Source organism: Phragmites australis, chromosome 4 (assembly GCF_958298935.1).
Source record: "Phragmites australis chromosome 4, lpPhrAust1.1, whole genome shotgun sequence".
NCBI lineage: Eukaryota > Viridiplantae > Streptophyta > Magnoliopsida > Poales > Poaceae > Phragmites > Phragmites australis.
This window is the reverse complement of record NC_084924.1, coordinates 4,945,302-4,959,119: the sequence shown is the minus strand read 5'-3', so window position 1 is coordinate 4,959,119 and position 13,818 is coordinate 4,945,302. Positions and strand designations below refer to the sequence as shown.

The window sequence follows — 13,818 nt, the reverse complement described above, 5'->3', positions numbered from 1 at the left end:
CCTGATGGTTTCAACAACACCTTCCTCAAGAAATGTTGGAATATCATTAAACATGATTTTTACAGGTTATGTCATGCTTTCGAAATGGGTAACCTAAATGTTCAGCCCATCACTAGTTCTCTCATTACCCTCATTCTGAAAAAGGAGTTCCCTGCTATGGTACATGACTACTGCCCGATATCTCTCCTTGGTGGCCCTATCAACTTGATAACCAAGTTGATGACTAGCCGGTTTCAGAAAGTGGTTCTCTCAGTCATACACATAAATCAATATGGCTTTATTAAAGGTCGCACTATTTAGGATTGTCTAGCCTGGGCATTCCAATTCATTCACACTTGCTATGCATCAAAGTGAGAAATTGTGATCCTTAAGCTTGACTAAAAGCTTTTGACAAAGTGGAACACCATGTTATCATCGAAATGCTCCCCTGGAAGGTCTTTTTTCTTCTGATATTTGGATAAATTGGGTAAGGCAAATTCTATCCTCGGGCACATCCTTTGTGCTTCTAAATGGTGTTCTGAGCAAAAGTTTTCATTGCAAACGTGGTGTCCGCCAAGGTGATCTACTATCCCCGCTCCTCTTTGTCCTAGTAGTGGATCTACTCTAGTCTATCATCAACGAAGCAGCTAACAGGCGCATCTTCTCCCACCCTCTTGGGCCCTCTTTCGGTGGAGACTTTCCGATTGCTCAATATGCGGATAACACGCTAATTGTGATGCCAGTTGTCGGTGATATGGGATCCAGGGGTTCCCGAGTCCCGAGGCCAGGACAGCGTAGTGCCACATGGCGCCTTCCCTCGGGGACCATCTCCCCGAGGGCCCCAGGGAAGCCAGGTCCGAGAGCGGGTGCTCGGGGCCAAGAACAGTTGGTTCCCGAGTACCCAGAGTGCCCCGAGGACCCGAGAAGAGCCAGGTCCGAGAGTGAGCGCTCGGGGCCAAGAGCAGTTGGTCCTCAAGTACCCAGAGTGCCCCGAGGACCCGAGAAGAGCCAGGTCTGGGAGTAGCGCTTGGGGCCAAGAGCAGTTGGTCCCCGAGGACACGAGAAGAGCAAGGTCCGGGACTGGGCGCTTGAGGCCAAGAACAGTTGGTCCCCGAATACCCGGAGTGCCCCGAGGACCCAAGGGAAGCAAGGTTCAGGACTGGGCGCTCGAAGCCAAGAACAGTCGGTCCTTGAGCACCCAGAGAGCCTCGAGCACCTGGCAAGCCCCATATCGGTGGACCCCGCAGGGACTCAACGATGAGGTATCGGTCGGTGGGAGGCCCGATGCTGCATTTAATGGGGAGCGTGGACGGTCACATCCAACCACTCTCCCCTATGCCTGCTGTACTGAATACGTCAGTCCCTGCCGTCGCCTGGCAGGAAGGCATGGACACAATTAATACGGCTGGTCCCATCGCATGTCCCCTTGCAGGGCCCATAAAGAAAAACAGCTTGAAGATATCTTCGATGGGCTTGAGGCTTATCGCTTATCACCCTGTTGCATCAGACCGTGTCAGACCTACTCTGACCATATGGGCATGAGAGAGTACTCAAAGGTTGGCCTGTGGGCACCCCTGCGCCTACTAAAGCTGGGACGTGAAGATCGATGGGATCGTCCGAGGGATGTATTTTCAACCCTCTGTAACATCAACTGTAGATCTATGATGGTTGCTTTTTATTTATTGTTTATGGGAACTTGTACCCTCGCTCTGGGCACTCCTTGGAGGGCCTCGCTCCGATAGATAAAAGGGGGAGCACTTCCTAGAAAGGGGACCTGATAACACAGAGGAAAAATGAGAGAGCTAGAGATCGAGAAAGACATAGAGACATCCGAAAAGCATTGATAACATACAGAACACACAGGAGTAGGGTATTACGCCTCCGTGCGGTCTGAACCTGTCTAAATCCTTGATGCATTTATTTCTACCAGCCGACGACAATCCATCCCAACTAAGTCCCACACGTATTAACCCCACGTACGAAGTAGTTCCACGACCAGCCCCCCGACCGAATCTCAAAGGAGGTCCCTCAGGATCCCTACTTGCGGTGTTCATTCACTGACACCAGCTAAAGCCCATCAACTTTTTTGCCTCAAGGACCTCCTTCGCACCTTTGTTGACTCTACTGGCTTAAAAATTATTTTCAAGAAATCTTTCTTGGTACCGATTAATATTTTAGCTAACAAAACCACTCATCTTGCTAGACCTTTTAGTTATTTAGTTGCTTCGATGCTTTTCACCTATCTGGGCCTACCCCTCGGAACAACCAGGCCGAGAATCATTGAATATATGCCCCTCATGAATAGGGTGGAAAGGAGAATGGATGGCATTTCCTGACTTCTTACTTATGCAGGTCGGTTAACTCGGGTAAACTCAGTCTTCTCAGCACTACCCACATACTATATGTGTGCTCTAAAATTGCCAGCCGGGGTCATCAAATAGTTGGATAAGTATCGAAAACATTGCTTATGGAATGGTGGTGATGTAAACAAAAAAAGGGGTGCTGCCTGGTGGCTTGGAACAAAGCTTGCCGCCCAAAAAAGCAATGAGGTTTGGGGATTATTAATCTGTGAGTGCAAAATTTGGCCCTTCTTAAATATTGGCACAAGTTCTTCAACTCACACAGACCTCCCATGGGTCAATCTCACTTGGTATGTTCTTTACTCGGCTAATCGGCTACCTGATGAAGAACGAGGGGTTAGGTCTTTCTGGTGGCGCAACCTTCTCATGCTCCTCAATTTTAAAATGATTGCAACCTTCCATGTGAAGGATGGGCGGTCAGACAAGTTTTGGACTGATTCTTGGGATTTTGGTGTCCTCGAATGGACCTTTTTGCAGCTGTTTTCTTTTGCCAGAGGTAAGAATATCTTAGTTCATAGCTTCCTAGAATCGGACAATGAACAAAGGTTCTTTCTCCCCCCCCCCTCAGTAACGGCCTCCTACGAGCTTGTCCAACTCCTTTCCCTCTTGGAATATCTAGACGTCACCGTTACAGCAGATTCGTGGACCTATCTTTGGAATTCATACAACTTTTGCACAAAGAAAGCATATCTCTCTTTGCTTGGCTCTTGTGATGCTGATCCTTCTTTCAAATGGTTATGGGATTCTTTCTGCCGCAGTAAACAAAAGTTCTTCTTTTGGATGCTTTTAAAAGACCGGCTCAGCACTAGGAATCTTCTTCGCCTCAAGGATTTCTTCTTGGAGTTGTATGACTGCGTTCTCTGTGCAAGATCACAGGAAGAAACTCGAACACACCTTTTTTTCATTTGTACCTCCAGCCGCAGGTGCTAGAGCTTCATTGGTTGGAATTGGGATCTCTCTCTCTCTCCTTCTTTGACTTGATTGCTGAAGGAAAAACAAGGTTTGGATCACCTGTCTTCGAGGAAATTTTCATAATATCATGTTGGCTCATTTGGTCCCAGAGGAACAACATCATCTTCGACAACAAAATACTCTCCTTTGATCGCTGGAAACACAACTTGAAAGAAGAAGTAGGCCTGGTTTGCCATAGAGCAAAGCCAGTTATAAAAGTTACTTTACTTTCTTGGTTGGAGATTTTTTCTAACGTTTTCTAGGCTTAGAATAGGATCTTCCCATTTGAGTCTATGACTCACCCATGTATATACCTGTCTTGTTCTCCATTTATATATACATGCATATATATATATATATAGTAGGAGGATCCCCTCCTGTTTCCATTAAAAAAGGAATCTATCAAAGCAAATCTAGAACTACTTATCCACAAAAGAAGAAATCAATGCACCTAGTCACCTACCGATGCACTCCACCGCCTCCACGAGTTGAAGCTACACCATTGAGTTTGGATGGGTGTCTGCTCAGTTTGGCTTCGATTAGTGTCCAGGAGCTAGATTCAGGGACAATGGAACTCGATTTCGTGGCAGCGAACTCAATTTGGCAATGGGGTGGCCGATTTGAGCTCTATTGGCAGCAAGGAGTTCGATTGGAGCGAGATTTAGCAACCACGAGCTTGTCCGTGGACAAAGCCGAAGCAAATAGGGATCAGCTCGCTGTTGCCCGGAGCAGGTAGTGACATGCTTATCATTATTCGAAGCTCAACTGGCTTCACGTATAACCGAGCAAACAAAACTTGCCTGTGTGACAGTCGAGTCTGAATAGGGATTAAAAATTTACCAAAACTTTGGTGAAATTTCATGAATTTCGGAGAGGAACAAAATATCTAATTCTGAAATTTTCTTTCACTGCCATATAAGGTCTTCCTAGCAGAGGACGAAAAATAACTAAATTTTTATTGAAATTTTATGAATTTTGGTCTTTTCGCTGATGAAAAAATTTTGTAAAACGAAATTCAAATCCGGTCTGGAACGGGTTTCACATGAAGCTACAAGATACGAGTCGCAGACGGCAAGCTTGACCGCTGATCGGTGGCGTTAACATCTAAGCTAGTCCGTTGAAAGCTAATCCGAGCCGTACTGATTGATAGGTAATGCGTGGTGGACTCGCAGTGGGCCAGTATTGAGCAACTCATCAATATTTAATCACTTCTACAATAACGGATTGATTGTAGACTTATGGGCTTAAATCCCAAGGGCGTATACGTACGAATCATGGAGTGGTTCAGTTGATGCTCTCCCAGAGCGCTTAAACGAAGTAAACGAAAGGTTGGATTTCCAAGCACTCAATACCCAATCTATATGCACACTTGCTCATTGCTTAGAATCTGTTCTATATTTTTTTAGATCCGTAAACACAAGTATTTGGCTTTAATTTGATTTTTTTTCTTTCTGAAAGTCTTTGGTAATCTGGAACCGATCGATTCCTGCAGTTTCTAATTTTTGTTATGCATGCGAGAGGTTTAGATTCCAATCTGAATCACGTTCCAATCTATCGAGAATTAAGCTTCTAATTTTGGGATAAGTTCGTCTCCTCGGCAGCGTGCGCGACTGAACTTTCCTACTCACATGTCGTTCGTCATTTGGACTAACCAATTGTACCACGCATCAACCACCAGTCGTCTCCAAAACTCAGATGAGAGACACCGAAGACTTGGACCCCAGTCTTCTCAAAAATAAAAAACAAAAAAGAAGACTTGGACCCCAGCCGGCAGCAGGAAAATGTAAAACCGTATAGGTTTCTGTAAACAGTTTATATCAATCGTTTATGTTTCTCATCTAATATTTATTTATCTCTTAATTGTTTTTACCTATCGTATAGTTTTTTATCTATTTATTCAATATAAATCTTAACCTAAATAAATAGTTAAGATAAACTATATATGCATATGCACGTGTGAAATTTTCACATCGGCAGCACCAGCATGCATGAACCACTCGGCGACACGAGAAATCAAATCATTCATCAACAGACGTACGGCTAGGGATGCAAACAAAGAAATTAGCAAGAAAGTCTACAGAGCTGGAGTGGAGTATCGGCTGTCATCTTCTCCACCACTAATTTCCACAAGCATCTGTCACTTATCGATGTTTTCTTCATCACCACAGTATGGTGCTCGCTTTCTAGTTAAAGAGTAATAAGATTTGTACTGATTGATTTTCGGATTTTTAGAGACAAACAGACTCTAATAACGTATTTTGTAAAGCTGTGATTATATATACTGCTTTTTTTTCTAAGATATCGATGAAAGAACAGACTGGTTACCATTTGAGCACCACATATGTTGCATGTTGCATGGGAACCATCTCATAGTGTGGTAAAGATGTGAGATTTCAAACCTAATTATAGGTGCCTACATTTACATATGTATGATTGTTTTTAGTGATATTATCTATAGGTGTATACTCGTTATAAGTGTGATATAATTTATTTATCATAAAAAAATATATGTTGCACGTTGCATTCGCAAGGTTCCATTTATTTGCACAGGAACGGAGCTGACGTAGACGCAGCCTTTCGTTTTGCTCACATTTCCTTACACGCACGAGCGAAAGGGTAGCGGGCTCGGGCCAGCAAGTTGGGACCCGGGTCCACATGTCAGCGATCCAAGGCGCAGGTGGTACAGATGCGCAAGCATTCCAGCGTCCAGTCAGAGTCCACCACCTCCCCACTCACTCGAGCCGCCAATGCAGCGCGGGCCCCACCACCCGCGAGGAAGTGAGCGACGGCTCCACGCATCTGCATCTGCCGCTGGGGCGCCGCGCCCTTCTCCCTCTCGTTCCGCGCCCGCGTTCTCCGTGGTCAACTCGCTGCCTTCCCCAGCGACGGCCGGGAGCCCAGGCCGAAATAGGCGAGCAGGCCACCCAAAAAAGCGAACACCTCGCGCGCACCACCTCCGTTGCCATTGCCATGGCCGCGTCATGAGGCCACCGCTCGCTGCGCCCGCGCCCGCGCATACCACCACCACCACCACCGCGCCACTCCTCCTCTCCGCCTCGTCCGCCGCCTCTCCATGCTTCCGCGCTGCCTCGTCGTCGGTGCCGTGCTCTTCCTTCTCCTGCACGCGGCGGTTGCGCAGGGGCAGCGGCCGCTCGCGCCGCAGGACGTCGCCGCGCTCTACGGCCTGCGCGCGTCGCTGGGCGTGCGCGCGCGAGACTGGCCGGCCAGGGCCGACCCCTGTGCCGCGTGGCTCGGCGTGGCCTGCCGCGCCGGCCGCGTCGCGGAGCTCCGACTCGCGGGGCTCCGACGCACCCGCGCCGGCGAACAACGCGCGGCCTTCGCCGTCGAGCCGCTGCGGGGGCTGACCGCGCTCGAGGCATTCAACGCCTCGGGGTTCCCGCTCCCCGGCTGGATCCCGGCGTGGTTCGGCCGCGGTCTGCTGCCGTCGCTCTCCGTCATAGACCTGAGCTCCGCCCAGGTCAATGGCGAGCTACCTGCTGATCTCGGCATGTCGTGTAACCTGACCACCCTTGTGCTCTCCGGTAACAGCCTCTCCGGCCGGATTCCGGCGTCGCTGTTCCTCATTTCTGGGCTCAGATTTCTTGATCTTTCTAGCAACAATCTTACCGGCGAGCTGCCAAACGTGTCCTTCTCCGCCGGTGAAGGAACTGGAATTTTGTTCAACGCTTCTGGTAATTCGTTGTACGGTTCTATCGGTGATGCCATTGGGTCCCTCAAGAGGAGGTTCAAGGTTGTTGATGTGTCCAGCAATTACTTTGGTCAGGTGGTTGGAACCGGATTTGGGAATGGGACCGATGGAACAGTGGATTTCGAGATGAATTGCTTGTCCGGCATAGCAAGCCAGCGCAGCCGCGGGGATTGCGAGGCGTTCTACAAGAGGAACGGGGTGAGGCTCGTGGAAGTACCCGAGTCATCGTCACCATTGGCGGAGCCACAGCCACCACAGGTGCCGCCGATGCCGTCACCAGGCAAGAGAGGGGTCAAATGGAAGTACATATTGGCTGGGGTCCTTGGAGGTGCTGCAATCGTGGTGGTTCTTTCCCTTATTGCGCTCGTGTTTTGCTTGATGAGACGAAGAGGAAGGAGGAGACCGAGAGGAAGAGGCGGGGTGGAGCAGACTGAGGAGGGCATTCGCTCTGGGCGTAGGAGTAGCAGTGTGAATCCAGTCACCATGTCACCCATGGCATCCCCGGGAGCCAGCGGTTCACCAAAGGGTTTTCCTACCATCATAGATGGGTTCACCTATGAGCAGTTGCACCATGCTACAGGAGGTTTTGGGGATGACAACCTCGTCAAGCATGGGCAGTCCGGCGACATTTACCATGGCGTCCTGGAGAGCGGCTTCCAAGTTGTCATAAAAAAGATCGATGTGAAGAGCAGTAAGAAGAGCCAGGGGGAGTTGGGCTTCCTTGCAAAGAATTCCCATGGGAGGATTGTTCCACTGCTGGGCCATTTGGCCAAGGACGGGGATGAATTGCTGGTCTACAAGTACATGACGAAGGGAGACTTAACACATGCACTGCACAAGAATCCAGCAGATGCTGAAGATGGGTTGCGCTCATTGGATTGGATAACAAGACTTAAGATTGCCATTGGTGTGGCTGAGGCCTTGTGCTTCCTTCATGACGAGTGCAGTCCACCGTTGGTTCACAGGTATGCTATGCGTCATTCGCTTGTTCATTCATTTGCCAATGTATTCCATGAGCTGTTGGTTGGTGTATGGTAGTTACTGAAATTTTTTAATTGCATAGAGCATCTGGTAGCTGTGCTAAGCTAAAGTTTCATCATCAACATCATGATAGAAAAGATCATGGAAGTTCCGCATACTATATAGCTAAACTCAGTAAGATATTCGTTATTTAGGGTCTGTTTGTTTGGGTTTCTGTTTTTATGCTTTTCTGAAAAACTGTGTTTTGGGTTTATCTGAAAAACTGCTTTTGAAAATAGATTATTGCCCTCTACAACAAATTTTTCGCTTCCAAGTACATGGTTTCTCATAAAAACGTTTCTCAGCTTTAGTTCATTTTCCTCATAAAACATTTTTTCAGAACCCCGTTTATTCTGGTTTCTGATTTTTTGTCTTCTAACAGCAGTAGAAGTAGAAAACACGTAGGACCTTAATGAATAAGCTCCACCTAGGCGACAAATGAGATAGTGACAGAAGCAGAATAATTCAATCTATGTATACATTTTAAATGGCTAGTTGTTGCATAGTTTATTGTAGTCCTCTACGTGGCCTCTTGTGGCCCTCCTTTATCAGTGAGCACTCTGCTTTTTCTTGAACCGTAGCTGAAAGGAAAATAGTATGTGCAAGGCTTCATTGAACAGTCATTACAACTGAGGACACTAAATCTTAAAACTGAATTATAAATACTGCATGATCTATTTTTGACTTAATTGCATTGACTCCATCCATGTTGTGAATGATTAATTCTTACATGATTTGGCATTTTCGAACAACTTTGATTTTTTAAGGAACATGTTGAGTGAAATGTATGCCTTTCTGAATTTAGATATGCTGTTTTTTATCCTTTCCTATGTCCATATGGTTTATTTACACATGCAATATATCGTAGACACACAGGATATACTATATGTAAGGAACGCTAGGTACATAAATAATTTCGTTTTTGCGTATAACTAGTGAAAACATCATGTCTCTGTCACTGTGTTTCAGTTACTTTTAGATAATATATCTAGTGTTAGTGTTATCAATCAATGTAGTAAACTCTACGGTTTAACTTTTGGCATACTTCATGGTAGCACCTTTTTATTCTAGCTTCCTGACTTGGTGCCTCGCCTTTCTATTCTGTATAATTTTGACTCTACAGTTCTCAGTATTAGCAAGTTGCTAGAGTTATTTTGACATTTCGATAACTGTTAATGCATGTTTTGTTATTTGTTGCTGATTTCTTCATTGGAATTTTAGAGATATCCAAGCAAGCAGTGTGCTTCTTGATGACAAATTTGAAGTGCGCCTTGGGAGTTTGAGTGAAATATGCCCTCAACAAAATGAGGGAAGCCAGAGTTTCTTCTCTAGGATCTTGAGATCATCGAAGTAAGATTTCTATAGTTCTACACCACCCTCTATTACCTTACTAATCTCAGGTCAGCATAGGGCTTGTCCCCAAAATCGGTGATTTTAGTGGGCATAATCTTTTTAAAAAAACTTTGTGAATTGTGATCACCTCAATGCTAGAGCACAAGGCAAAAGGAATGACTGCTCTTTTACAGCAGTTTTATATCTAGAATAATGTCTGGTTCTTTGAACTGCAGAATCATACTGAATTTCGTTACTAGAATGTACTTGTTTTGTATCGCTCTTACAATTTTATGGCCCTGCAACTCACTGATAAGACACCAGTACAAGTTAAGATTGCATTGCATTGCATGATAATGATATTGTTTTTCCCCCTGCTGTTTCTATAAGCAAGCCATTCGAACATTTTCCCTAAGACAATCTACTGGGTCACTTGTGGTCCAGTTGTAAACAACGCACCTACTATACAAACTTAAACTTTTGTTTCAATTTATATGAGGGTCCTTTGCTGACATTAGAATTTATCTCTTTCTAATGGCAGGTCCCTTGACAAGAACACATCAGGTGTGTAAAGCGTCCGCCAACTCTCTTTTGTTCCAAACTTTTGGCTAGCTACATCCATGCAACTAAAAGAACTTTGTTGTGCAAAATATAATAGTGTGGTCTGGTCTAACATTATAGTCTGTGCTTCCCTCAGGTCCACCAGCTAGCTGCTCATATGACGTTTACTGTTTCGGCAAGGTGCTACTTGAGCTAATCACTGGAAATTTTGGTGCGAGTGGCTCAAATGATGCAGACTCAGATGAGTGGTTGGCAGGCACATTGGGTTACATCGACGCCAATGACAAGGAGAGTGTCTCAGGTATCGTCGATCCTTCCCTTGTTGTGGATGAAGACCACCTAGAGGAAGTGTGGGCAGTGGCCATTGTCGCAAAGACATGCCTGAATTCAAAGCCCTCTAGGCGTCCACTCGCTCGGTACATCTTGAAAGCGCTGGAGAACCCTCTAAAGGTGGTGCGGGAGCGGGAAGAGCTCCGCTCCGATTCATCTCGTCTAAAGAGTACCTCTTCTCGAAGCTCTTGGCGTTCTGCTTTCCATGGAAAATCGTACCGCAGCTGGGAAGTTATGCCAACATCAGGGAAAGCACTCGCTCGCAAAAATACTGCAAAGTTGCAAGGAACTGAAGGAAGTGACGGGGAGGAGGAGAATGTATTCTCGTTCAAGAGGGCTTCACGAGAGATTTTCCCGGATCCCGTAGAGTTGGAAGACAACGTTGTTGTGTAGGAGAACTGCAGGTTAGCAATACTTTACATGCACTGAGATCATCCCTCAGTTGTGTATAATTCATCCTTTGGTGTGCATCTTTCTGATGCCTATAGGTGAAAAACTGTGCATACAGAGTAGGCCTTCTTTAACCTCTTTCCTTTCGTTTCTGTAATGTGCACTGAGAATAAATGACGCACGGGTTCGTGGCCATTGAAATGCAAGCGACCCATATTTCCTGATCGGACCCAATTTTACCATTCTGAATTTTTGAACACAAATTTTAGACGTTGATTATGTTTGTGGACTTTGAATTTCTGGGTTTCGAAAGTGAGTCCTGGTGCTTAACTACAGAAGAGAGAGTTGAGGCCTTACCCCGGAGACCGGAGTTGGCGAGCTGATATTGCACTGTTGTTCACGGCAACTTGATGCATCTCCTATTTATAGGATGAATCAACTGTCCTCCTGTAAAAATAAAAAAACGTATCCGTGATGGACAAGGACAAATGGAACGAGGGGGCGAAAAATGACGAAAAAAATAAAAATAAATAAATGCACGAAAAACAAGATCCCCCCGAGATCTGACCATGGGACCGTTTTGATACATTTTTTTTTAGATCAAGGGGTTTCATTAATGGATAGTATCAGGATTACAGTCCATAATCAGGCAACTATGTACTGATGGAGGTGCTTCATTAAGCCACTCACCCCGCATCTTAGTACTAGAAACCTGTTTAGCACATACATGAGCCACCTTATTACAAGATCGACTAGCAAAATTAAAAGTAAACTCACTAAAATTCCTGCTAAGCTCCTTCATGTCTTGTATAACCTGTGTCAAGTAAAGTTGCATTATAATTTCCTCGCCATTGCAGACGGTTGTTGTCATGTTTAGGTCATGAATCATTAATGCTTTTCAGGAGTTTACGGAGAATCTCTAAATCAAATTGAAACCCCTGACACGGACGCTGTCTTACAGGGGTGCGTTTCAGATCGGATGGCTAGGAACATGTTGCAATATTGCCATCTGACCGATACCGCAGAATATGTATAACTCCGTGTCTCTTTACATACTCTTTGATAGACTACACACATGTATCTCTATTTTCATTTACATATTATCGATAATCGAGCATACATCCTCGACACCATCACATATAGGCACATAGCTTTGGCGCCACTATGCTGAACACCTCATCAATCTCTAGACCAGATTTAGTTGGATTGGCACAACGGAAAACTGAGGGCGTGTTTGGATTGAGCCATAGCTAGCCCCGTCAATCCATTGGCTCGCCAAAAGTTTGGCGCAGGAATCGGCCGCCGCGGTTTCATCCACGCGTGGACGTGGCATGAGAGCACGGGTGGGCTCGCCAACGCGTTGGTGCTGAACCAAGCTAGGACCTCGCATGTGTGGGCACACCAACTTTTAGCAGTCGCACGCACGGTTCACAAATGCGTCGGTACCCGTCAAAAAATCACGGTTACCGACCTTCTCGGTCCGATCCAGTTTCAGAAACCGAACGGTAACCGAAATTTGAATTAAAAAATTCGAAATTTTTTTTTAAAAAAATCTTTAAAAAAACTAGACACAATTCTAAGACCTTCTGTGTAAAAAAAATTCAAAAATAATGTCGTTTGCATCATATTCTATAGGGAGAAAGTTTGAAAAAAAATTGAAGCGTGCGACTCAGTTATTAACTCATGTTAAGGAAAAGTGTAACATGAAAACACATATTTTTCTTGTGTAAAACGTATTTTAAGAGAATCTTTAAAATTGATTTCACTTTATTTAGAGTTTTATTAAATTCTCTATGATTTTTACAAAGTTCACAAGCATAAAGTGAATATGCTAAGAAACAGCACTGTAATTAACTTTTTCATGTCCACTATTACTTTTTCTACGTAAATCATAGTATAAATAAGCTAATGAAAGTGGTTTCACTAATTTTTGAGGTGTGATGGGTCAGTTATGAATTAATCTAGTCGCAACACATTTACACAATTATGCATGTTACAATAACTAATTCATGAATTTATGTATTTTTAAAAGATATAGGATCATGTAAGAAGACTAACAAAATTAGTTTCATGATTTTTGGATTAGCAAAGAGTAAACTATGCATTTAACTTGGTTTAACAAATACAATTTCTCACAGAAAATTTTGAACTTTTTTATGAGTATAAATACTTTTATCATGTATATCATGTTACAAGGAAGCCAACAAAATTTGTTTCACTTGATTTGAAGCTCAGATGAATTAGTTATTGATTTTACAAGATTGAACCTTTTTTGGGGTTTTTTGTTGAACTGCGCTGAAATTCGATAAAACCGCTCGATAAATCGAGAAAACCGAGTGGTTATCGACCCAAACCGCTCGGTAACCGACCAATTTAAAAATACGAGAAAATCGCTCGGTAACCGACCCAAACCGCTCGGTAACCGACCAAAACCGAGCGGTTACCGAACGGCTAAAATCACGATTTTTTTTTTCAAATTTCAAATTTTGCCAAATAAATTTTCTCCAGATTTTTTTGAATTTTTGACCGATAACCGTGATTATCGCGTATTTTTTATTACCGCCGAAGCTCGGTAACCGAGCTCCGATCGGTAACTTCAACCCTGTCGCACGTGGGCGCTGAACTTAACGAGCCTTGAAATTGCGCCAATTGGCCTAACCGCAAACAAAAGATCTTTGCAATAACAGGCCTTTTCCAGCCCATATGCAGCACGCGCTAAAGCTCACCTATATCCTAGCCCAGTAAAGCTATGCTATCCCTCTGAATCTTTTTTATTTTTCACTAAATTAATGTTCGTGCGTTGCAACAGAAATAAAAATTATATAAAATAATATCAAGCATATACAAAAGCTATTGCTTACATCAATAGATCTAGAAATAATTACGATGTTGGATATGTTCGGCATTAATGTCATCACATAGTTCAGATAGACAGGCAAGTAACGATGTGATCTAGTTTGCTAACATTTTCAAATATAGACTGTTATTTGACAATTCAAATGGAGAACTGAGGTATGCAAGTCCATACCCTTCCTTTGTAAATGGGCATTCAATCAAAGTAAACCTTATTATGGTCAGCGTTGAGAAGTCGATCAGTAGCACCAAAATATAAAGGGAAGAGACCCACTTCTCCAGCACAAGGTTGATCATCGGGCTATCATAATCAACTCAGATGGTTATGCCTGA

The 13,818-nt window shown here is 44.4% G+C and overlaps 1 protein-coding gene across 1 annotated transcript; it reads left to right on the top strand.

The window, feature by feature from the left end:
• The first annotated feature begins 6,224 nt into the window (after window positions 1-6,224).
• On the top strand, window positions 6,225-10,866 carry LOC133915356 (probable LRR receptor-like serine/threonine-protein kinase At2g16250). Its single transcript, XM_062358491.1, has 4 exons — window positions 6,225-7,964; window positions 9,241-9,369; window positions 9,893-9,915; window positions 10,049-10,866. The coding sequence occupies exons 1-4, from the start codon at window positions 6,364-6,366 to the stop codon at window positions 10,633-10,635; spliced, it is 2,340 nt and encodes a 779-aa protein (XP_062214475.1). The 5' UTR covers window positions 6,225-6,363; the 3' UTR covers window positions 10,636-10,866.
• Window positions 10,867-13,818: the final 2,952 nt, after the last annotated feature.

What these genes read in the sequence shown, in the direction of transcription:
- LOC133915356 (XM_062358491.1), top strand. Translation starts at nt 6,364, where the DNA reads ATGCTTCCGCGCTGCCTCGTCGTCGGTGCCGTGCTCTTCCTTCTCCTG. An exon ending in AGTCCACCGTTGGTTCACAG is followed by an intron (nt 7,965 to 9,240) that starts GTATGCTATGCG and finishes TTGGAATTTTAG; the next exon opens with AGATATCCAAGCAAGCAGTG. An exon ending in AGGATCTTGAGATCATCGAA is followed by an intron (nt 9,370 to 9,892) that starts GTAAGATTTCTA and finishes TTCTAATGGCAG; the next exon opens with GTCCCTTGACAAGAACACAT.